This window comes from Pagrus major, chromosome 23, assembly GCF_040436345.1.
Source record: "Pagrus major chromosome 23, Pma_NU_1.0".
Taxonomy (NCBI): Eukaryota; Metazoa; Chordata; class Actinopteri; order Spariformes; family Sparidae; genus Pagrus; species Pagrus major.
The window spans coordinates 2,694,850-2,719,562 of record NC_133237.1 but is presented as its reverse complement, the minus strand read 5'-3'; the positions used below and the strand labels follow the sequence as shown (position 1 = coordinate 2,719,562).

Here is a 24,713-nt window from a genome sequence, read left to right as displayed (position 1 = left end):
GCAGCAGTGATCTCGGTGTGACAGCTCAGAGCTGTCCACGTCAACACACCGAGCGAGCACGGCGGCGGCGGCAGCGATGGACTCCACGTCTCTGGTAAGCCTCTCCGCCGTCCAGCGGCTCGTGGACCGACACGGTCCGTTTGGTGCCGTGTGCGCGACAGTTTATGTAGTGTTTGATATCAGCTCGGGACATTTGTTGCATTATGGCAGTTTCGGTGGTGGAGGGGGCAGGAGGAGGGAGGAGGGGGGCTTGGCTGCGGATTGTTCATAAATGTGAAACGGGCTGTAATTCTTCTTCATTTCATGAGTGTGAGTGAGATCCGGACTGTGGCCGTCATGATTGTGGACGCGCAGGCCCGATCCGAGCTCAGGGTCTCACACGCCGACTGCGCGTTTAAAAAGCCACAGTTTTTTCCTTCTAAGCGTGTAAAAATAGTCCCGACTGTGTGTGCTCGTTACAGAGCGACAACTTATCAGGGTGTTAAGTTAACTCCATTACAATAGACCGGTTGAGCCACAGCTGTTATCCACTTATCCACAGTGAGCCCGGTGCAGAGCGCAACAGGACAGGAGTGTGTGAGGCAAAGCTTCAGGTTCTGCAGGATCACTTGTACAGACACAATCCTGTCTATATCACACGGCAGGAGAAGAAGTGTGTGTGCGTGCGTGTGTGTGTGTGTGTGTGAGTGTGTGCTGAGACCAAAGCACGTCCGTGTGTTTAAATGTCTGCTTGTGTTGAGCATATGTGCGCGGATCGGTTGACGTGTAGAGCAGAGTAGTGCCACGTCCACCGTTCTCTCTCTCTCTCTCTCTCTCTCCCACTCTCTCTCTCTCACTCTCTCTATCCCTCTCTCTCTCTCTTTTGCCTTGCTCACCGTTCATTCAGCCTCTCCCTCTCCCTCTCCCCCACTCTTTATTCTCTGTCTCTCTTTCCTCACATTAACTCCAGCTCTCTCTGTCAGTGTCTCATTATTTCTATCTCACTCTTTCTCAGTGCTACAAAGTAACTAAATACATTTAATCAAGCACTGTACTTAAAGCACTTTACTTGAGTACTTCTACGAGTGGGAAATATTGTAATGTGTCACTTTGTTATAGATAATAAAACTACCCAACATTAATGGTGGAAGGTAACATTACTATGTGATTTTACTCAAGTACTGCACAGTTTGAAGGAACATGTGTTTGACTTGATGGTACTTAGAGGAACTCACTTAGAGATATTACAAGAAGACAAACAACAATAAACAAAGACAAATCTGATTAAGATATTGTCTTTAAAGGTGTAATATGTGAGAATTGGCCACCTGTCAAATTCATACTCAAAACAAACAGGGGGCAGCGTATCACTAGAGTAATTGCTAACTGCTGCTAACTATAGATGCCGATAGCTAGTTAGTTGTGTTAGCTGTGCAGCTAGCTAGCAGACTGGGAGCTTGGGAACCAGAGGAGTGTTGGTATTTACACGGCTAGCACAGGAGCTTTGGTTAGCACGCTAATTTCAGTGGATATTTCTGCAATACAATACACAGCCTGTAATAACGTCAAAACTGTTATTTTTTCACATTCTGTTGATGCATTCAAATGTTTTCATATTGCACCTTTAAAGCTACTACGAGGAACTTTAATTTATTGTCGATTCTGGCGGCCCCTCTGGACAAAAGATAGTGCCGTACCACCAGACTACAGAGCAGCATCGTTCCTCAGGCTGTGAGACTCCTCAATTTATCCTCAGCACTTCTGATAATGAATCCAAAGATAGTGTCCATTCGGTCCTGTGAGAATTGCTGCCTGGTGCATACGCCCAAAAAGTTTTTTTTACAATATGGTGAGTGGCCGCTCGGCACAATTGGAAGCGGGGCTCAGCGGCGCCTCTGTTTAAGTACACTGCTTGAGAATGTCCATGATGTTACTTCTTGTCCACTAAGTTTAAGAGAGAAATACTTATGTTTTCCTCCACAACATTCATCTGAAAACTGTAGTAACTTGTTACTTAACAAAACATTTTTTTACATACAAACCTTATGACCATCTTATAAATATGATACGTGATTATAGATTAAGGCCTGTTATATGCACACTAACAAGTGCTACTACTTTTGATACTTTGATACTTTTGTGTTTGTTTCGACCAACACTACTGGACTTTTATATGTCATGGAGTATTTTTACATCATTTAAATATTACATTACATTTAATTACATTAAACATTATTTTAATAAAGTAAAAGATTTGAGTCCTTCTTCCACCACTGCTCTCTCTCAGTCTCTTTCACATTCAGGCGTATGTGTCTCAAATTCTCTCTTTCCTTGTTCTGCTTTGCTGCTCTCAGCTCTCTCCTCACTTCTATCTGCCTGCTGTCTTTTTCCTCTCTCCTTCCCACTCTCCCCTTTCTGTGTCTCTCTACAGGTGTCATTTACATCAGAATGGAAAGTAATCCATGATGCTTTTTGATTGCTTAGAAATATACCATTACAAGTAAAAATCTGTATGTTTGAAGCTGAGATAGACTCCCGGAGTATAGCACAAAAAGTACAGAATACTACATTTTCCATAAAGACACTCAGAGGCTTCATTTGTTTCTTGAAGTGAAAAAAATGATTTAATTTTATTATGTAGGATTTCTTTTGTAATTTTTATTTTCCAGCTCAAGCCGAGATAATCCTCATGACATCATAAGGGGTTATTTTTTGCAGACTTCAGATCAATGACATTATCAGTGGATTATAAATAAAAAGGTTTGTACTCAGGGACAGAACATTTCCATAAGCATCTCATTATATGCAGCTCTCACAGAGATGACATTAAGCAACAGATGTCCACTCTTAAAGGCCAGTGGCTAAAGCTGCAGGCAGCTGTTTAATCAAAATGTCATCTGTGAGTGACAACAAGCAAAGTGACATAGTAATAAACAATGAAAAAAAACACCTCCCCCGAACAAAAAAAGAAAAGAAAATGTGATCAATCACAAAACAAAAAAGAAATGAAATGAAAAATATAAAACAAAGAAAGTGATGTCGTACACGAACAATCCAGAAGCAAGAAAATTGAAAATGAGAATAAAATATGTTAATAATGTTTATTTAAATCTTAAACCTCACATCACATGTGGTGCTCGGTGTAATGAGCAACACATTTATCCACCTACTAGATTTGGATTTGACCCAGATGTGAGGATTCTCCTGTTTTTCGTGTTTTCCATGTCATCTGGTACGAAACACTGTTTTCATTTGCATGTTTTTCACAAAATCCATCCAGGAGGACCAATCAAACACAGAAAAACTGTTGAGCCACAGAATGAATCACCTTTAGTCCTTGTATTTTACATTAAAATAAACTACTCTAGTAGAAATTTAGCATCAAGTGGCAAAGGAAGTGTTTGTCGAAATTAAAGCAGTAGTTTGACATTTTGGGAAATACATTTATTGACTTTTTGCCGAGAGTTAGATGAGAAGACCGATACCGCTCTCATATCTGTCCAGTGAATTTAAGACAGTAGTCAGCTTCACTTAGCATAAAGAGTGGAAACATTTAGCCTGACTCTTTCCAAAGGGAACAGAATCCACCAGCACCACTACTTCTAAAGCTCAGTAGTTTGTATCTTGTCTGCTCAATTTGTTAAAAAAACAAACAGAAAATTACATTTAGCTACATATTTAACTTCTGAAAACAAAGTATAATTCTCAAACTCATTTAAGACATTTGTCGTGCCCCATTCCCTCTGTGAGAATGATGCTTCTTCCTGTTTTGCGCCATAAATTGGTTAGTTGTATTCTTCATTGCATTCAAGCCTGTGCCAAATTTAGACTTGAATTAGTTTTAAAGAAGATAAAATAGAAGAACTGTTAGTAATCTGGTTTGGTTTTCATAATGTTGATCTGAAAGGCTTTTATTTTTTGCAACATGTGATATTTTCAACTGTCATTGTTAGAAACACTGAAACAGGTCCAAGCTTCTGTTTGTCACTCTCTCTCTCACAGCATCAACTAAATGTCCTGTTGGTGTATTGTCTCCATAATGTGGTAAAAATCATAAAGTAATTCAGACTGTAAGAGGCTTTGATGGTGTTTTTAGCAAACCATCTCCAGACTTCTAAATTGGTCCTTTGGTTTTGTCTGACTCCATGACCTACTTCTAAACAAGCACGCCAGAAAAAATCATTATGTTTCAGCCTAACAGCCATTTTTTCATTTGAGGCATTTAGCTTTCATGCTGATCCAGAGTGACTTTAATTGAGACTGAGGCTGTTGTTGGACATGTGCACTACATTATATTTAATGAAATGATTATCAGTTATTATAATCATTTCACTGTGTAGAGAACACGTACCTTCTAACAATGGGCAATGCCCTCTCAATTATCTGATGTTTAAAATATGGTTTTATATTTATATTAAAGCCATTAAGCTGTCGATCTCAAGGAAGTCGTTTCCGTGGCTAGGTGTGTTCATCATCATCAATCATGTTATGTAAAGAGCTGCTCCCCGAAGACAGGGCAGAGCCAGGGATCAGCAGCCGGTTGCACCAGCTGTTAGCGTCCAGGGAGTGTTTACAAAGTGCAGATCTATGTGTCACTAAAGTTAGATATCACTAACTGTTGCACAACTGGCCCAACTGACAAAAACCATGCTATTATACACACTATTAAGAGTGAAAAGTAAAACAGGATGTATGGAATATGGTCGACATATCGGACATGAGACTAGATTGAAATGCATGATCATGTAAATGTGAGGGTACGTCAGTATGTGTCAGTTATGACCTCTGTGGAGTTTTCTCATTCACCAACAGTTATAAATTAATAAGTTATATTTACAGTCAGTGTTGCATGATTTAAAGGTCTGACAAACTTGTGGAGTGCATTTCTTTCATCACACAACATTAGCAAAGTCAGCTTTTTGCAATTATAAGTCATGCAGTGTTTACATCCATGCTTGCTAGCTTGAATTTCTCTTCACCGCTGCCTATGATGCTGTGCCACGGCCACCAACTGTGGGTCAGCAGATAGCATGAAGCAGGAGGCCGCAAAGTATATTACATTGCCAATAGGCTCGCTTGCGTGCATGTATGTCCTTGTGTGTGCATGAGAGCAAACAAAAAAGGGGCCCACATGTCAAAACTTTGAAAAGTGCAGATCAATCAGCTTAGAGCCTGACAGTCCCTGGATTTTTGGGACCAATGCCAATACTGATATTATGCAGAAAAAAAACAGTGCACTGAAAATGAATAAATAAAAATGATTATGAATAAAAACTACCACAAGTTGAACAATTTTATGACATTTCAAAATGACCCCAAGCTTAAGTTTTCATATCAGCGTGTGTAGAATGGTGCAGAAATGAGTCCTGTAACCTGGAGAGCTAGCAGTTAGCATTTTCACACTTCACACGTTTTAAGGATGGAACAATGGATGGTTGATCCAAACACACTTCCTTCCTCCTCCCAATACTGGACACTGGATGTTCTAAGGTCCTGGTCTAAGTTCTGTGATACACTCTGACTGTGAATCTATGCTAGTCAGTGCATAACAGAACTTTGTCCCGGGTCTGAAAACTCTTCGCAGGGACAAAAGAATGGATGGATGGAAGAATAAGTGAAGTCTGTGCAGGAGGACGGACAGTGTTTTTGGTCATTTCCACATCTGTAAAATAAAGTTCTCCACCAGCCTGGATGAAACAGAATGAAACTCTGCAGAGATCAAACAAACTGTAAATGCAGCCTGGGGTCAAATGTATACAGTGGTTGGACTGGGTGTGTGTGAAAGTGTGCACCAGAGAGAATGTAAAGCAGGGTTTTGTTGGAAACGCAGTCATTATTTGGATAAGAAAGGTCGATACAACACACTGGACAGATGAGGGATGAGTGTCTTTGACTGTAGCTGTGGTATTATGAAGTTTCCCTCGAGGTGACTCAGCAAAGCTAAAATATTCAAGAGCGTCTTTCTGTTTATTGTTGCAGGAACCTTCCCTCTACACAGTGAAAGCTGTTTTCATACTTGACAATGATGGCAACAGACTGCTGTCCAAGGTAAGGTGAAAGGACCATACCTGTGATGTTACATATAGCCCTTTAGCTTCAAATCACCGACGTCTTAATGCTCATACTGCAGACCATCCACAGTATATAAAACACATTGTGTATTGTACTTTGAAAACATTGTCACACTCATGATGGACAGTTTTTTTTTAAAAAAGGATCAAAACTGATACAACAGAACCAGAGATACAGTATTTTTTATTCCATGGGTCCTACTTCCTTGTCAAAACCTGGCGCCTACATTACCCGCAATGCAACTCAGTGGGCAACAGTTTGGTTGGTAATTCAGGCATGTTATGCTACCAGTGGCTAATGTTCTCTTGAGCAGATGGTAAGTCTACTGCTTTCGTGCTCCATTCCCACAGATTTTTTTCATTCTTGTGTTCTTCAGCCATAATGATGCTGACTCAAGTGACAATATTTGAAGCTCTTTATCAGACTTTACGCAGCTCCCTTTATAAATCTTTATTCACAGCAGTACTCCCCAACTGCCCTTAAACAGACATGAATGTGTAATATTGGTAGAGCTCCCTTAAATTCAGCAAACAGTTGCCCAGTCACACTGCCTTTTCAAGGCGGGAATATTGCGCCATTATTCCTCCTCACCATCAACTAAACAGATCCTTGACTCATCAAATAAAAGAGAAATGTCCCACACTTCAACCCACAAAGCAACGTTACAGGACAAAACGACAGTAATGTGGTAGCAGGTAGTGTCTTCAGCATCTTATAAGAGAAAAGAAATGCAGAATTTGTAGGTGGAAAAGATGAAAAACGGCGTCTGTCCCCGGCAGCAGAGCCAGGCAGCTCCCGCAGTTGAATGGTTATGTGACGCGATTCAGAGCAAAAAACCTTAACTCACCATGTCTTTGTCGCCTTCCACTATTGTGTTGTTGTAGTTACTGTCTCTGGCAATTATATAGAAAAAAATCACCAAATTTAATGAGGACAAGTCACTGCGACAGTCAGCCCTCCAGACCGAGAATTCAGTGAACTTACTCCCGAAAAAGAGCATCCCTCTGCAGGAGTGAAAGCCAGACAAGGTCCGCTATTTACTGATTATGTGATGTCATTTAGAGCAAAAAACTTTGTCACTTTCTACGATGCATGATGGGTCAGGATCTCAATCACAACACATTACAACAGCATCCATATGATTGTAAACAGTTGGTGGATAGATGTTTGGATTTACAGGTGGAAACACATTAAAAAAACACACAGATCTCAACGTCATGATGTGTACCGTCACAACTCTTTTGGTTCTGTAGCACCAGCATGCTGTATGAAATGACCCACTGGAGCAGCTCTCTGCTTGGTTCAATGTGATCAAACTAAGGCGGTGTAGAGGCGAGCCTTCAATGTAGCGCTGTAGCTGTGTCTGAAAAGGGCTAGTGAGACTGATAGCGGTCTTATATGTTAACAGAATAGACAGAAGGGAAAAGAAACCATTTACCAAGCAAGGTTTGTGCAAAATGTCTTTCACTGATTCATGCAACAATTAATCGATCTATTAAATTATTTAATTATTAAATTAATCACCAACTATCAATTAATTGGTTTGACAGCCTTTTAAGTGTGAATATTTCCTGGTTTCTTTCCTCCTCTATGACAGTAGACTGAATATCTTTGAGTTGTGGACTAAACAAGACATTTGAGTACGTCATCTTGGGTTTCGGGAAACACTGAGCGATTTTCTGACTTTTTATAGACCAAACAACTGATCAAAGAATCAAGGAAAAATAATAATTGTCAATGAAAATAATGGATAGTTGCAGCCCTGATGTACTGCCTGTGTCTGTTCCAGTACTATGACCCTGAGCTCTACCCCTCCATGAAGGAGCAGAAGAACTTTGAGAAGAATGTCTTCAACAAGACACACAAAGCAGACAGTGAGTTCCTCTGTGTTTGTTTCTGTTCTTGTGTCTGCTGGATGTGACCCTCCCTGTGTATTGTACCCATCACTTATACACGTCTCCAGTGTCATCTGTTACACATTCACTGTCTACTCGTATGTGATAGCAGCCTAAGGCGTTTTTTAGTTTCTTTGATGGAGCCAAATCATGCCAGCTCTGTGTTAGTGTGACTTTTGGATTCTCAACTAACTTTTAAACCAACAGTACATTTATGTCTCTGTTCAGAGGAACATTATGAACACTTTGTGGCGCTGCAGAGTGAATGTAATGTTCAGTACAAGTAGAAGTTTCACACAGCTGACACCTGAGTCTCTGCCCCCGTTCTGTGTTACCACCCAACCAGTGTATTCCTCCTTTTGTTCAAAACTCCTCCTTCATTCCTCCTTTTCTCCCCTTCTTTCTTCTCTTTCTTCTCCTATGTCATGCTATATCCCCTCTCCCTCCCTCCCTCCCTCCCTCCCTCCCTCCCACCTCATCCTCCCTTTGTAATGCCCTTCCCTTCCTTAAAGCATCCCCTCACTCCCTCTGATTCTCTCTCTTACTTCTCTCTCTCCATCCTCATTTTACAACTTCTGCTCACTTTCTTTTTCCTCATCTCCTTCATCCCTCTCTGTAAAGTTTCCATCTTCTTTTTTCTTTTTCTTCTCTCCTATCATATTGCTTTTCCTTTCTTTACCCACCTCCTTGTTCTTCTCTGTTGACTCTTCTCTTTCTTAGCTTCCTTTTTCCTTCCTCATTCATCCCTCTCTCTATCTGTCTTTTTAAGATCTTTTTCTCTTTTCTGCTCATTTGCTTTTCCATATTTTTTTCCTTTCCTTCCTTAGCCTCCCTGAATAAACATATTTTAATCGGCTGTTGTTAAATATACTTTTGGATTCTGTTGTTGAAGAGCTTTATATCCCCAGCTCACCCCTCTCCCCTTCTTTTCTCTGCAGATGAGATAGCTTTTCTGGAGGGCATGACCATTGTCTATAAGAGCAGTATAGATCTCTTCTTCTACGTGGTGGGAAGTGCTCAGGAGAACGAGGTTGGCTGAATTTAAATATTTTTTTAAATAAAAAAAGGAAATTAATATGATTTTAGGCACTTTCACAAGCGTTGGAGGGATCATGCTCATCTGGAGAATTTTTACAAAAGGCTCAGCAATTTCCTAAAACAGATGGTCACTGTAGTTTTCAGAGAAACTAAAACTGTCAGAAATTTATTTGTTGGATGATTCTCAGTGGTGGATTAAACAATTTTAAGGATTAAAAAAACCTTAAAATTGACCAAATGTATGAGTTCTGCATAAAAGCCACTAGTGTAAAGGATAAATTCACCAAATTAGGAAAGTTTTGTCATACTCTCCTCCCCCAACAGCGTTGCAGCGTTCTCCTCAGGGCTGCACGATATTTAAAAAAACCTAATATTGCAATATTTTGGTTTTCTGCGATTATATTGCGATAGAGAAACGTTCACCAGATAACTTGAATAGCTCAATAGAGACTAGGCATGTGATGTCGCAGTAGCCAGAAATCCACATGGTTACAACCACTGAGTGGCAGAAAAACTACTGAGTGGCAACATTTTTAACATTTATCAGGTGTTGTAATCTTAACGTTCAGTTTGATTGGGCCAAAGAAAATACAGCCCAAATGTGAGAGAGCTGAGTTTATTTGCCTAACTTGACATTGCATGTCCTGCGATGTTACAGTGCACGTGCACATTGCAATGTCGATGTTGGAGCGATACATTGTGCAGCCCTAATTCTCCTAAAGTACTGAAGTAGCTGGGGCTATGTTTCCAGAACCTCTAAGATCCCAGATTGATTTTAAAAAACCTCATTTACACCCTTTTAAATGCTGCAATCTTCCATTTTGGATCTCTTGGCTTCTGGACACAATGATACTGCAGAGAGCTGTATGGAGCCAATAAATGTTTTCTTTTTGTTTGTTTTTCATCGTTTAAGATTTTAAAACAAGTCTGCAGCTACTTCAGTTGTTTAGGAGAATGCTGCAATGCTGGTTTGCTGTGAAGCAACTTTCCATCAGCATGGGGGGAGGAGATAATGACTGGATTATCATTTTTGGGTGAACTTTTCCTTTTAAAACAAAGGTCCAAATTAAGGTGTACCTAAGATTTAATTTTTTAATATTTGAGGAGTTTTTAGGTGTTAAAAAGAACATCCATGATCGAGGCAGAAAACCTTTAATTTATAGTTATTTATCCCTGAACCTATTAAATACCTGAATACAGAATAAGAACGCCTTGGAATAACATTATTTTCACCTGTAACCTACAGTAAAGTTACGACCTTAATTACACCACAAATTGGTAAATAATGCGTAAGTATTTTAAATTAATGTCTAAATTAAGGGCAAAGTAATGAACCCCTTAAAATCAACTCAATTTGGTGATTACGTTCTTTTTTAAATTCAGTTTTTCTGTGGTTTAGATGTCACCTTTTAGAATCTCTCTTTGCCATGGAAGACTGCCTGATTTAGATGAAGGGGCTTTGTGTGTTTTCGGGGTAAATTAAGGATTAATTAAGGGGCTTTGTACAGGTAGCATTTATACAGCCAAAGGCAATCGAAAGGCTGCCTGAGAATCTTAAAGGTGTCATTATTCCAGATTTCCCCAGTGTGAGCCGTAAGAGATCGAGTTCTTCCTGCATGAGATTAAGGGGATTGAAAATGTGACTTTAAGTAGAGGAAAGTGCTCAGTCTTCTCTAGACTTGATGCAAAAACACTCCTTAGCAGCTTCACCATCACCAAATTTTTAAATGTAGCTGTTTTCACCTAAAAACTCTGATACACACCTGCACAGCACACACAGCAGACAGGCACAGCTGTTGAGCTTAGCTGGTAAACATATTGGAGCAATTAGCAACTAAAAAGGCACCATTAATATATCATTATCATTATTATTATTATTATTATTATTATTATTATTATTATTATTGTATATACAGATATTTCCATCAGGAGTTGGTGGAGACCAAAGTAGAGCTGAAAGGAGAGACACACGTGACTCCTAATGAATGCAGATGTTTTGCTGGGTCTGTCTGGATGTGTTTATAGGAAGTTTCTTTTAGGTTGCTCTTCAGCTTTGCACCCACATGGCCATAAATAAACTGAGTGTTACACCTTTAAAATCAAGCACTATTAACTCAAAATTGTTCTCTTGTCTCTGTTTCTCTCTAGCTGATGCTGATGTCAGTGCTGAACTGCCTGTTTGAGTCCCTCAGTCAGATCCTCAGGTACGTGCTTTCATCGGGTCTTAACAAAAGTTATGAGTGATTAAACTACTTAGCTGATACATTCCTGATATTTTGCATCTGACAAGTACAACAAAGGACAAAAAATAGGACAGCCTGTTCACAGAAATTGCCAATCTTGCTTTCCAGAGTGCTTCTAGATGAAAAATGCTCTTTGGTGTCTGACAGCTTCAGTTATGTTGCTGGAGTGACAGTTCTCCATGCACACGCTATCATGATATTAAAGCATTCTCATGCACGTAGCCTCAGCACCATCAGTGGTAATCTCCACACTCACGCTGCCATCCTTCCTCCAGAGCCTCTCAGGGAGATAATGAGTCTCTGTAGCAGTGTGTATGTTCTACCTGGAACACAATCATGATATAATTAGAGAAATTATGTTTGACAAACAAGGCAGCTGAATGACGACACAATGACACCTCGTCCTCATTTTTAGATGTTTATTCAACATTTTCGAAAGCACCGAGCTTAGTTTGCATAGCCGTCTGTGTGTATGTGTGCGTCGCACACCAGGATCCCTCACTGTTGACTGCAACATTAACAGCCAAACAGCAGCTGATGTGGTTGCTATGGGAACCGATGCAGTAGTAATGCAGAGTGTGAGCGACAGAGACATGAAGAGATTATATCATTATACAGTATGAATGATATTAGGTTTGCACGGTGCAGTATGTAAATGTCTAGATTTCAGTGTGACAGTGTGAAGTCGAAGCTGTTGAATAATCTCCTCATTCACTTTCATAATAAATGTTTTCCATGTATCAATCAATCAATCTTTATTTGTAAAGCGCCGGTTTACAACAAAAGTCATCTCATGACACTTTCCAAGTTGAGCAGGTCTAAACCATACTCCTTGATTAATTAAAGGGCATTACATGTAGGTGTGTCCCGCTAATTAGACCTGTTAAATTAGAATCTCAAAAAATATTTTTTATTCCATGGAGGACATGATGAATGGACTGTGATATTAAATGGACAGTTTGACATTTTAGGAATTCGTCCTTTTCTATCTGAGAGTGCGATAGGAGAGAACAGATTTAAACCACTCTCATGTCTTTCTGTTCCGTAGGGCTGGCCAGGCTAGCTTTTTCCCTCTGCTTCAAGTCTTTATGCTAAGCTAACCATGTCCTGGCTCCTCTCATCTAATTCAGGACAAGAAGCCAATAACTGTCCCCCAAAATGTACAAATGTTCCGCTAAATCAATGCCAGTGACTCCCAGAACAACGTATGTCACTGTTCCTAAAACAACGTAACAACTGCAACGTATCAGTGACAGGGATGACGGACATTCATCGTACGGTTGCAGTTTGGTTAAGTTTAGAGAAAACTACATGGTTATGTTGAGGAAAACATTGTGGTTTGAGTTAAAATGAGTAACTTAAGTTACAAACGTGTATACGTTACGTACCTAACTTAAAGCGGAAATAGACAAAACTAGCCCGGTGGCAGCCTGACTAGCATGGTGAGAGTGAGGTTTATAGGGAACCACTCTACACACTGATAATGTCTTTTTTCTATGGACAGATATCACACTGTGACATCAGTATTTACTTCAGAATGATTAATGTCAAAGCAAAAGAGTTGTCTATTGCAAGTTTAAGTTACAGTTTGTACGTGACATAGTGTAACTACATTAACAAGTTAAAATGACTCTGAATTGACTTTTGGTCTGACACTGGACACTAACAGCAGTCTACTAGATAAAGGTTCTGTGCTTATTTCACCCGACCATCCACCCCACGCTCCTCCCTATACAGACCTGTCGCTCTTGACTCTGCTTCGCCTGACTTCCTCCTAATTACTACTACAGCCACTAGAGGTTGGCGCCTAACAAGAAACGTAACTGTGGGCTGTAATAAGCTGCTTTCACAGTCGACCTATATATTTTTTTGAGGACAGGCTGGAAATTGTGTTTTGGGGAGAATAATCAAAAATGTTGAAAGTGTACAGTATATGGTATTCGAGAGGGTCACAAGTATTTTGGACTGGATGGGGCTAACTGTTGTGTTCTTTCTGCAGGAAAAATGTGGAGCGTAGGTGTTTACTGGACAACATGGAAGGAGTGTTCCTGATTGTGGATGAAATCATTGATGGAGGGTGAGAGAGAAATAGAGTTTGCAGCTACTTAGAGGTTGAGATCAAAGAACTACAAAGAATCAACTGCAGTTCAAACACATTGTAAAAACCTTGCATCAGTGGTCTGTAGATTCAAACTAGCTTACAGATGAGCTAGATTAACATTAATCTTAATGTTGATTAATATGTTATAGAATTTTTTAAATAATTGTTCAGTCTATAATAGGTCAGAGAATAATGTCATAAATACTCCCAGTGGTGCCGGTGCTGTAGCCCTGACTGGGTGCTTTATCCTGTTGCCAGGGTGATTCTGGAGAGTGACCCCCAGCAGGTGCTACAGAAGGTCAACTACAAGGTAAAATGACTGTCTATCATTCCCAAATGCCAATCCTATCAATTAATTTATTGATCTGAATCATTGGAAAATCAAAAGTAAAAAATATGTGACATTCTAAATAAATCAGATCAGCTGTTTGGCCTGTTCATACTCAGACTGTAGCCTCCCACAGCTTTCCTCATCAGCTTCTTGCCTAGTCTTACCTGCTTTACCTTTCTTTCTCCCCCTCTTCCTGTCTCTCTTCTTCTGATTGGTGTCAGCTAATGTCAGAGCCAGCCTATGGCTTCGTCCTGTTTGATTACATCACTGGTAACCTAGAGGGACAAACAGACAAGAGCCAGCTGCTGTAGACAACCAGACAGACAGACAGACAAGAGGGTGAGGGAGAGGGAGAGAGGAGGATAAAGATAGTTGAGAGACAGAATGAATGAATGAATGAGAGAGAGAGCTAAGGACAGTGAGGGGATGAAGGAGGGATGAGGTAATCCATGGTGAGAGAGCATGCAGACTAACAGAGTGAGTGAGAATAAGGCTGACATTTTCTTTTTACATTTTAAAGCTTTAACCTGCTAGTGTCACTTAAGGAAAGGTCAGAGGATCACCAAAGTCAAAATGCAAAATATCAGGACAATTCCTCAGATAGCTGTTGAGACGTTTCAATTTGGATCAAAGTGGTGGACTGACTGACAGACCAGTGACCCTAGAACCCACAACTAGCATGGCTATAAAGTCTAATATGGGTTGTGATTGGCTGAGCTGTTAACCAACACGCTTTGAATGTCACTGATCCACAGTATGTCATGAAGTTCCTAAAGATCTAATGGTGTTTGCAGTGTCCTGCTTTTGTAATATGTGTGTGTGTGTGTGTGTATGAAGCGTGTTGCATGTGAAACGTATTTTGTCTCGTACACAGAATGATGACGTTTTTGTTTTACAGGCGGATGAAAACCCATTATCTGAACAGAGCGTGGCCCAGGTAACACACCCATACACACAATACTGACCAAGGTGTACATATGTGCATCAAAATGCTCAAAAAATAAGTCCACATACACATGCATGCAGATACACAAATGCACACACACAAATTGGGCCACACATATTGTAGAGAACAATGATTAATGCACCGTATGTTTCCCGGGAACAATGTCAGCTGTAATATTTTGTCTTTTAGCTTGTTGTCTGTGGCAAAAGTGGGGAATGTGTTGCATTGTTGGACATTTGCAGTTTGTGATCACCTTACACAGGCACGTCAGCAGACATAAGTCTAAAAGAAAAGTAACGAAATAACATACAATGTTAAAAACTGACCGAGAGGAGAAGGAGAGACTTTCTTTAAAGGGTAACTCCACCAAAACAAAGTGTGTTTACAGGTTGAGGGGAATACTACTGCATGTGTGAAAAAAGTAGATGAAGCTGCATGTAATCTAATGAATATCGTCCAGTGATGTCACTCAGTGGCTAAGTTGCATTGTGGGTAATGTAGGCTCCAGGTTTTGCAAAGCAGTCCACTGGTCTAACATTACTCTCCTCTAACACTGTTGGACTCATTACGGACAGAAAATGATCAGAATTGATACAGCAGAACAGAGAGATCACCTTTTGATTCCACGCGCTTCCTGTTCAAAACCTGGAGCCTACATTACCCACAATGCAACTTAACCACAGAGTGACATCACTTGAGGCAATTTATCAGTTGACATGCAGCTTCCTCTGGAGCCACTTCAGGCTTTATACTACTGTTTTCACACATGTAGTAGAACACCCCAACACCGGTGAACACACTGTAATGTGTGACCTTAATCAATAACTAGCCAGACTAATAACACCAGACCAGATCTTCTTGAATAAGAAGATAGCACCCCGCTGCTGTGTGGTGTCCCCACCTACTGGCTTTTAGAAAAAAAGTGCAGGTTTAAGGCCCTTCTGCATTGGCTTTACTTTTCAGACCCAGAAGTGGCATTTAAACGGTCAATGATAAAACAACAACTCGTGGTTTCACAAGCAGAAGGGGGTTTTGTCCAAAGTAGTGAGCTAAAACTTTTGGACAGAGCCAGGCTAACAGTTCCCCCCTGTTTCCAGTCTTTGTGTTGAGCTAAGCTAACTGGCTATTAGCTCCAGCTACATTTATACTGTACACCAATCTGAGAATGGTAACAATCTTCTCATCTAACTCTCAGCAAGAAACCAAATAAGTGTCCCCATCCCATGTAGTGTCCAGCCACATGACCTTCACAATTCTGAGAAGGTCGTGTGTCCTGATCAGATCAGAGAAATGTGTTTGGTATTGCTTGCGATGTGGACTGGAAGTTAAAAGACAAAAGCAGAAATGGAACAAACTAAATTGTTTTACTGCATTAGAAAATTAAATTCACAGATATGTATGCAGATTATACATACACATGATACTTAGACATGCTGGCTGCTTGCACTGCATGTTATTAACATGTGAGTCTTTCAGCTGCTTCTCTCTGATACCATTAGCTTCTAGTGTAACCGAGTTCAGCTCCCGCAGGTTATCTTTAATCAGAGAAACACACTGACCTCATGGCAGAAAGCTGATTGTTCTCTGACAGAGTGATTGGTAGCAGTTTGACATCTGTCTGCAAATTCACAAGCCTGCATTCTAACGCTTTAGCTCACCGTGCATGCTAAGGTAGCAGCCAGCTTGACTTTATTTCCAAAGCACCGGACAGCACTAATAGGCTCAACTGTGAATGAATGGATTGATGGATAAATAAATGGATAGTTGGATTAACTTCCTCTAAAGCACTGAAGCTCTCTAAGAACTGGAAGCATACAAAACTGTGTTGCTGATCAGATCTGTTTTAGTAGCATTCCGTCATTCCATCATTATTTCAGAGTTTTTTATAGCAGTCATTTCCTTTATTGAGTGTTTCCTGATATGCATTCTTCTGTCTTTAGCTGCTCTTATGTCTTCCTGCTTGTGTGCAGGAATGAACATGTGCATGGACATGTCTCTGGGCTTGCTTGTAGAAGTGTGTGTGTGTGTGTGTGTGTACTCATGCTCTAAGCGGTTCTTTATCTGTTGCTTTAACCCTGACAGCACATAACAGAGAAACTGGCTCTCACCACTAACGTAAGTCTCTACTAATTTCTAACAACTCTACACTGCACTACAAAGCTCATTACATTGTGTTACTGCACACCACACACTGGGATTGCACTCTACGATGACATTATTAAGTCAATACTGGACTGACACTGTATGTCAAATGTTCTTGACATTCGTAAAGGTCAGGTGTGGATTTGGAATTGCACTTTTTTCCACATCTATGTTGGTATACATGTCACCTGACAGGTCATGTGACTACAATAATACAGGAAATGCATTCAAATTCTAAACCCTACAAATATAAGAAATATTTGCTGTATCTGTACAACCTAAATACACCATAAGAAGATCATCAGGTAAATAAAAAACACATCATATTATTCATTAGTCACATGATCTGTCAGGTGTCCCCTCTGAACAGGGACTTGTACGGTGTGTGTCTGCATCTGAGCCCAAAACATCACATGTGGAGTAATAAATGTTCATGTTATCCAGTGTGTGGACACAGTCTTTAATGTAATCTGTGAACTGAGAACAAAAGTCCTTTGTGACCTGGTTTAAATCTTGAAGGCTGTGCATCCTCCCAGGCGACATAAGTACCCTTGAATGTCACCCATCCTAGAAAGAGGCACTGCCTTACAGACAAACAGGGTTTATAATATGGATGAGTTCACACAGTGGCAAATATGAAAGTACATTAATGAAAGTGAAATTAAATATGAAAGCACATTATTAGACCTTGTCAGCAAGGAAAAATGATGGTCAGGAGCCAGAGGGAGAACTAGATGGACAGAACAGGAACATTACACCTGTGACTAAGACACAGTGGAGGTTTGTTGATCAGAGGTGGAGTTAATATTCAGAACTTTTAACTTAAGTAAAAGTAGCAACAATGCAAAATACTACGGTACAAGGTAAATCCTGCAATAAAACCCAAACTGTAACCTGAATGTCAGTTTATGGGAAGTATGTAAGTATTATGAGCAGAACTGTTTCAAGTCTCAGTAGTAAAAGTACTCATACTGCAGAAAAATGGATTTGTTTTTAACACTTAGTTTTTACACTGCATTATATGTTTTGAGTGAATCATATTGTTGGTTTTGAATGTGAAATGTTAAAGGAGCACTGTAGTTTTTGGTGAAGAAATGTTGATGAGAAGAGAAATATCTTCACTGGCTGATTTATTAATGCCCAAACAAACTCTTTGTTTTCATGACTGAATAAACAGACGGATCTTAAGGACAACACAGTTTACTTTGTTTATATGTGGCGGACCCTGCCACCTTTCTAGCTTCAAACAGTGTTCTGGGACCTTATTTTCCTCTGACAACAGCTTGTTTATTCACTTAAGGAAAAAATTAATATTTCTGATTTTTTTATATTTATAATGTTAATGAGGTAATAATACCTCATTAATATTGTACATATCAAAATTCTGAGTTTGAATTCCTTCTCCAAAACTACATAGTGCCCCTTTTAATCTATAAAACTACTTTAAAGCTGTCAGATAGTGGAGTACAAAGTATAATTGTTCTTTCATGGTAGTGGAGGAGACGTAGAAGGTAGGATAAAATCAAAAATACTCAAAGAAAGTACAACTAAATCTGCTTAGTAACATCGCACCACTGGTGTTGATCAATGCCGCTTAGTCACTCGTATCTCAGCGTGAACTGCAAGTTCAAGCCCTGGGTCTTTTATTTTGAGAAAGAGCAAAAGTTTACCTTCAAACTAAATGGCTCACAGAGTTAACAGTTCTGATACTGCAGTGTAAAGTGCAGTTTACAGTAGTGTGACATTACACAGATCTGCACAATACTTATTAAATTCAAACATACACATAAAAGCATCAGTAGAACGCTGTATGGGCCTGATATGACTGCATTCCCCAGGATCCCACTTCTGCAGTGAATATTACTTGAGCTCCATGTGCCCCCTGCTGTTAAAATGAGGAACAACAGCCTCAGTGCTGGCACAAAGTCTTGATCGAGGTTGAGGGATTGAGGGATACACAAACAGTGTAAACTTAGTAATGATCACAGAAAGAGAGAGAGAGAGGGTCCCATCCCCCGAATATATGTTGTATCTCAATAGTAATTACTCACAGCAGATGCAGTCCTGTGTTTTATGGTATTTTACAAAAGTGAAATATTTTCTTTGTCTGATAATGGAACAACTAGTGATAGATCTAATAATTCTTATCACTGCTGAGCTCAGTCTAGTCACCAGTATCAAATGTTGGCAGTTAACCTATCTGTAAACCACTGGAGGTTCACATTTGTATGTCATGCAAACCATACAAAACGTGTCATATCACGCTCACATTACATGTTTATGACCTGACTTTTATGTTTGGAGGTGAGGGGGGTGGTGGTGGAGTTAGAGGTAGACAAGAAGGCTGCCAAGCCAGTGTTACCACTGGATTTTTTTAAGGAGACCTCGGGACATTTTACAGCTGTGTTTGTGGCGACAAAACCAGGTATTTTAAGGCAGAACATGATGTTTTTTTAACCCTAACCAAGTGGTTTGTTTGCCTAAACCTAACCAGAGCATAGGCACAGCATTGTCACAACATAAAATATAAAACTGAAGCTAAAGAAAATTAAAGTTGCATCTACAGAAACGTACACTGCCAACATTTATTCTGGTGACTTATTCTGGTGACTTGGTTTGTTAAATTCCTTCAACTGGTGGCATGAAGCTCCACATAGTGTCCCTGTTTCCTGTTCATGTGCTCAGTCTGACCTCTAGTGGTTGAAAGTCGGTACTGCAGCTGTGTACAAGTTCTTGATGGATTTAAACAGAAAATGACTTCAGTGACTCCAAACATGGAGTTGTATCGTCAAAATTAATATAACAGAAAAAAACATATTTCTGTTTTTCCATCAGTTGAGCTGAGCATGAAATTGTGCAAAAACAAAAAACAGGTTTTTATTAGTTAATTGTATAATGAATAGAGACTATAGTGCTATAGTGTATATATAGTGTATAGTGTATAATAGTGATGATATGTGCAGCTAATGAGGTAATACCAAGATCTTCTATGAGTCCCACTGAGTACCATTGTATATTTAACAGAATTATTTGTATATCTATATATATGAATATATATATATATAAACAACACAGTGCCTGGATACAGTAGAAACTCCATTCACTGTGACACACCTACTGTACATAAGGTGACATGCACAGTCCCTGAGTTATTATGAGTTATGTGAGGCATTAAAACTTATGGTGTAGGCCTATTCAGTCCCATAGCATAACTCAGCTCTGTACAGTACAGACTATTTACAGTTAATCATGCACTATAGACCTTATTGAGCTGTATACTGTTTATACATACATGCAATGTCTTCAAGAAAGTCTTCTCTAGATTATATTTAACTTTATTATTTTACATATTTATTGAGTTTATGTATTTTTAATGTTTTGACTTATTCTGGATTGCCTGTCTCTACTTCATTACATCATGCTGCATCATATTCCATATGTTTTTGTGCTCTTCCTTTATGTTTTCCAGGTTCTGCAGTCGGCCAAGGAGCAGATCAAATGGTCCATACTGAAATGACTTGGACCAGACAAAAGTAGAATTCTCAAGAGAGAGTTGTTTCTAGTCCCAAAGCTATTTTTTATAGTAACACACTAAAGGGAAGGCCGGCACAAGCCTGTTGGGAAATGGGCTGCTTTATATAGCAATTAACTAGCCAGGAATAGGATTTTGTTTCTATGTGTGATGGCATTTTGTTACATTGTGTTTGACATGTAATTAATTTATTTGCTTTGAGAGTGACGGTAGTCCACATTCATATAGAGATATCATTGATCTGGCCAAGTGACACCAGAAAATGAAAGGAAAAGTGCCACTCCAGTCTCTTCTGTATGAGACTGGAAAGGTACTAAACTGATCAATGAAAATACTGGAAACCTGATTAGCAATCAATGATCTGTTACTTTTATTTTGGTGGAGCAGGATCTTCCACTCATTCGCTGAGAGCAGAGTAGGATATATTTGTTGTTTTGCTGTTAAGCAAACTGTTGGTGTGAACAATGTTAAAATGATAATGTTTTATACATGAAGACCTCTTCTCCCAAAATGTTACATAGGCTAGTAATTCTAGAAAAATCTTTTTCAGTGGTGTGTCCTGTTAAATGTGTGTGAGTAAGTAGGGACGGTATTTTACCTAAACAATCATATCAATCTTAGGATGATCTGGAAAATAAGATCAAACACACACAGACACACTACTGCAGCAGATATCTGCAAATTCACAGTCAAAAGCTGAGTGTCACTCAAGATAAATGATTTCAACAATGTCACTTAGCAAGGCTCTGGCATCAATTGTGCACTGAACAGTTCAGTTTGATAAAGTTTGTTGTTTTGTGCTCCGTAAACGCCATAAATGTGTTTTGTAAAGCTTATGAGCCTGTAAGAGAACGCATTGAAGCTTTGTGACACTAAACTAATGTGAGCACTGTGTGTTAGAGGTAATATGTTACTGTTTCACTGTCAGCAAAACACATTTACCCTTAAAATGGAATTCCCTGATGAAGGAAAATGAATATCTGCACATAAACTTTCTCTTTAGAATCAGAGGGACCTTAGAGAAAATGGAACACAGCTCATGATTTTGTGGCCAGAGTTAAAAAGAATAAAGCCTATTTTCTGAGAGTTACATATGTTAATAGAAATGAAATATTTTCTTAGCTGAATAGATGAAAAAAGCCAAAGACAAATTACTTATTTTGTTTACATTTGGAAGTTGTGAAACAAACTGCCATTTTGTCTGATATAGGGCATTTTCTCTGTCCATTTGTGAGGCTGATAATAAAACTGTATATTTGTCCTGGATACAAAATGTCTTACTCCTGAATTTATTCATCATTTTTGTGCTTATTTTTTCATTTGATTCTCAGACAAAACTTGTGAATTTAGTTTTTGGTCAAACTTGATTAAACAGTCATAATGTCAGCAGTAGAATTCACATGCCTTCTGTGCGTCTAAGATCCAATCAGGATTCAAATCGACGACCCTAATGAATATTCATGAGCTATATAAATGAAACCTGGAGCCGTGGGTGTGGTTAGGGATCCTATTGGTAGAAAACAAGCGACGTCATGGCCCACGTGCCTGTACTGCCCAGCCAATGATTCGTTCTGGTTTTATTTCCGAATAATGTGATTGGTCAGCTGCCTCACGCTCTCACAAGGGATCACAAAGCGTCCCGAAGTGCATGAAATCAATGAGAGAGAAATGGTTTAAACAGCAGAGGCTTCAGCTTATTTATTACTAACACTTTTAAATCATTCTATAAACAATTATTATCATAAAGAAAAGGTACATCTTTAGTCACAGTTAAAATTGTTTTACAACAAAGTCTTTATTGCTGACATCTACATATAAATATATGCTTATATACACATACGCCTGTGTGTGTGTGTGTGTGTGTGCACGCGCGCGCCTATTTCTTTTAGCGAGTCTTTAACAGAGTAATATAACGCGTTACTAATAATATTCCAGTAATATTTTACCACAGTTATGTCACGTAACGCGTTACAATCCACGTTACCGACCGGAGGGAAGAGTTTATTGCTGTTTTTTTCAGAACCCCTCCACACCAACATGACCATATTAATATAGGCTCTGTGTGTTTAATACAGCTGAGCTATAAGTTCTTTGTTCAGTCTCTGTGTGGCTGAAATGAGCCTAATGATGAAGTCTGATCCTCCGAGCACACTTTAATTTACATTCTTGAATCACATATGTCCATGCATTCCCTGTTCTGTGGACTAAAATAAAAAGACAGAAAAAGAGATTTTTGTCTTGTCATGTCATTAAAGGCTACATTATAGAAGGTATAGGTCTGTTGTGTTTCATATGACTAAGCCTACAATTAAAAATATTTATTCCTATCTCATAATACATCAGACTGTGATCCTCTGTCTGCCTGCTCATCCCTGTGTCCAAGGACATTCATTTAGGCCTATTTAAAAACATCTCAACTACTTCATTGTTCTATACAGGTTATTTGGGCATTTTGTTGAAAGTAACTAAAAAGTAGTGTAATGTAGTGTAAAGTAATATATTACTCTAGGCAGACAGTAATATTGTAACATAATTAACTACTTTAAAATTAAGGTAACGAGTAATATTTGATATATTGCATTTTTTTAAAATAACTTGCCCAACACTGAATACATATTTGTCAGGCAACATATGCATACTTGGCTCAGGAACGTCTGTTCAAAGTCCAATCTCATCATCCACTGTCGGGAATCAAAAGTCTTCGCCCAACGTGGGGCTCGAACCCACGACCCTGAGATTAAGAGTCTCATGCTCTACCGACTGAGCTAGCCGGGCGTGCACAGTGCCACCTGGTGGTCAAATACATGTCTCAGGATGCTTTCTGTGGGATTTAGGGTAGATAGAGAGAATACGACCTGTACAATATCAAACAAACAATGGCTCACAACTTTGCTTGTTTAAAGAAAATGGTGAAAATAAACGTGTTCAGTACAAGAGCCCGAGTTTGTTTCCCTGCAGTCCACACACTCATCTCAAGCTGTCCTTCTGCTCTCCAATGAGTCCTCCATTTATATTCTGTCAATTCATATCCATCCATCCAAGAGTGAGTCAAAAATAGTTTGGAAACGGCGCAGAGCCAGTGCAGGACGGGTTAAACTACATGTGATCAGGCTGACTTTTTAAAAACTGACGCACTGTGTAAAGCTACATTTCATTGACTGATGGTAGGAAGGCATTCATGTTTTTAGTTACTGCTGCACTTCAACTGCAATGACAATGACCATGACAAGCGAAGTTGTGAGCCATTGTTTGTTTGATATTGTACAGGTCGTATTCTCTCTATATTAAACAAATACCACAGAAAGCACCTTGAGAAATGTATTTGACCACCAGATGGCACTGTCCACGCCCGGCTAGCTCAGTCGGTAGAGCATGAGACTCTTAATCTCAGGGTCGTGGGTTCGAGCCCCACGTTGGGCGAAGGCTTTTGATTAAAGGTCAGTAAATCTACAACTAGCACACGATTGTGCTGTAAAAGTGGATTTAATATGAAGCTGTTTGACTATAGGACATTGAGTCATGTAGGTAATGGATGCATCATAGTATCTGCATTACACTGCTGGAAACCAGTGTAACAGCCTCTCCTTTCTTTTTCAGCATGAAAATACACAACCCATCATCCTTCTGTCCTACAGATAGATAGATAGATAGATAGATAGATAGATAGATAGATAGATAGATAGATAGATAGATAGATAGATTTGATTTTTGCAGAATTGAGGAGGGAGGCTTTCATGTCTCCCTCTGGTGTCGAAAAGCTATCATAGCAAATAGTAATTTGAAGAGTACAGTCAACATCATCTTAATTATTGTATTGCTGGTCACAACAGGCTGTACCACATTACAATGATGTGTCAACTTTATTTGTTTATTATTTAACAATAATGATGAAATAACCTTCCTCTGGTGAAACACCCAGCCATTACTACAGTATCTCATATATACCGTTGTATTTATACCACAGATACAGCTGTATTTATACTACAGATACAGCTGTATTTATACCACAGATACAGCTGTATTTATACCACAGATATGGCCGTATTTGTAGTACATATTCAACTATAGTTACACTAGAATTATCAGGAACATTTTAACTACACTCAGGTGATCCTCACTGAACTGATAATGTGACTTAATCAACAGTTATGGTTGAGTTTTGTCTAATTACTCTTGCAAATATTTATTTTGTATTTCATATATAAAAACAGTTTAGATCACTTTGTAGAGATCTGATCTCACTCTTTGCTCTCTTGATTGGTGTCATAAAAACAACATTAAATCTATTTAAGAGTCTGATTTCTAAAACAAACAAGAATACTTAAAAACATATATATAAATGTCTCAAGGTGTTCACCGGGAATCCTCTCGTTGTACCCGGGTTCTATAGAGCACATCTCAACCAATACTATGATGACAGACAGTCCTACAGAA

General features: G+C 39.2%; 1 protein-coding gene and 2 non-coding genes across 4 annotated transcripts; 2 read left to right on the top strand and 1 right to left on the bottom strand.

Annotated features, from left to right (window-relative positions):
- Positions 1 to 21,552, top strand: copz2 (COPI coat complex subunit zeta 2). 2 transcript variants are annotated; one of them, XM_073493627.1, is made up of 10 exons: positions 1 to 94; positions 5,959 to 6,027; positions 7,841 to 7,925; positions 8,885 to 8,976; positions 11,133 to 11,188; positions 13,227 to 13,304; positions 13,587 to 13,638; positions 14,558 to 14,596; positions 16,688 to 16,720; positions 20,217 to 21,552. In XM_073493627.1, exons 1-10 carry the CDS (start codon positions 77 to 79, stop codon positions 20,262 to 20,264), a joined length of 570 nt encoding a protein of 189 aa, XP_073349728.1. In that variant the 5' UTR covers positions 1 to 76; the 3' UTR covers positions 20,265 to 21,552. The 2 variants fall into 2 exon arrangements, with proteins under 2 accessions (XP_073349728.1, XP_073349729.1); XM_073493628.1 differs by lacking the exon at positions 16,688 to 16,720.
- A 1,429-nt stretch (positions 21,553 to 22,981) lies between these two features.
- Positions 22,982 to 23,054, bottom strand: trnak-cuu (transfer RNA lysine (anticodon CUU)). Its single transcript has one exon. It is a non-coding gene; the product is annotated as a tRNA-Lys (tRNA).
- A 572-nt stretch (positions 23,055 to 23,626) lies between these two features.
- Positions 23,627 to 23,699, top strand: trnak-cuu (transfer RNA lysine (anticodon CUU)). The gene has a single exon. It is a non-coding gene; the product is annotated as a tRNA-Lys (tRNA).
- The last annotated feature ends 1,014 nt before the right edge of the window (positions 23,700 to 24,713 follow it).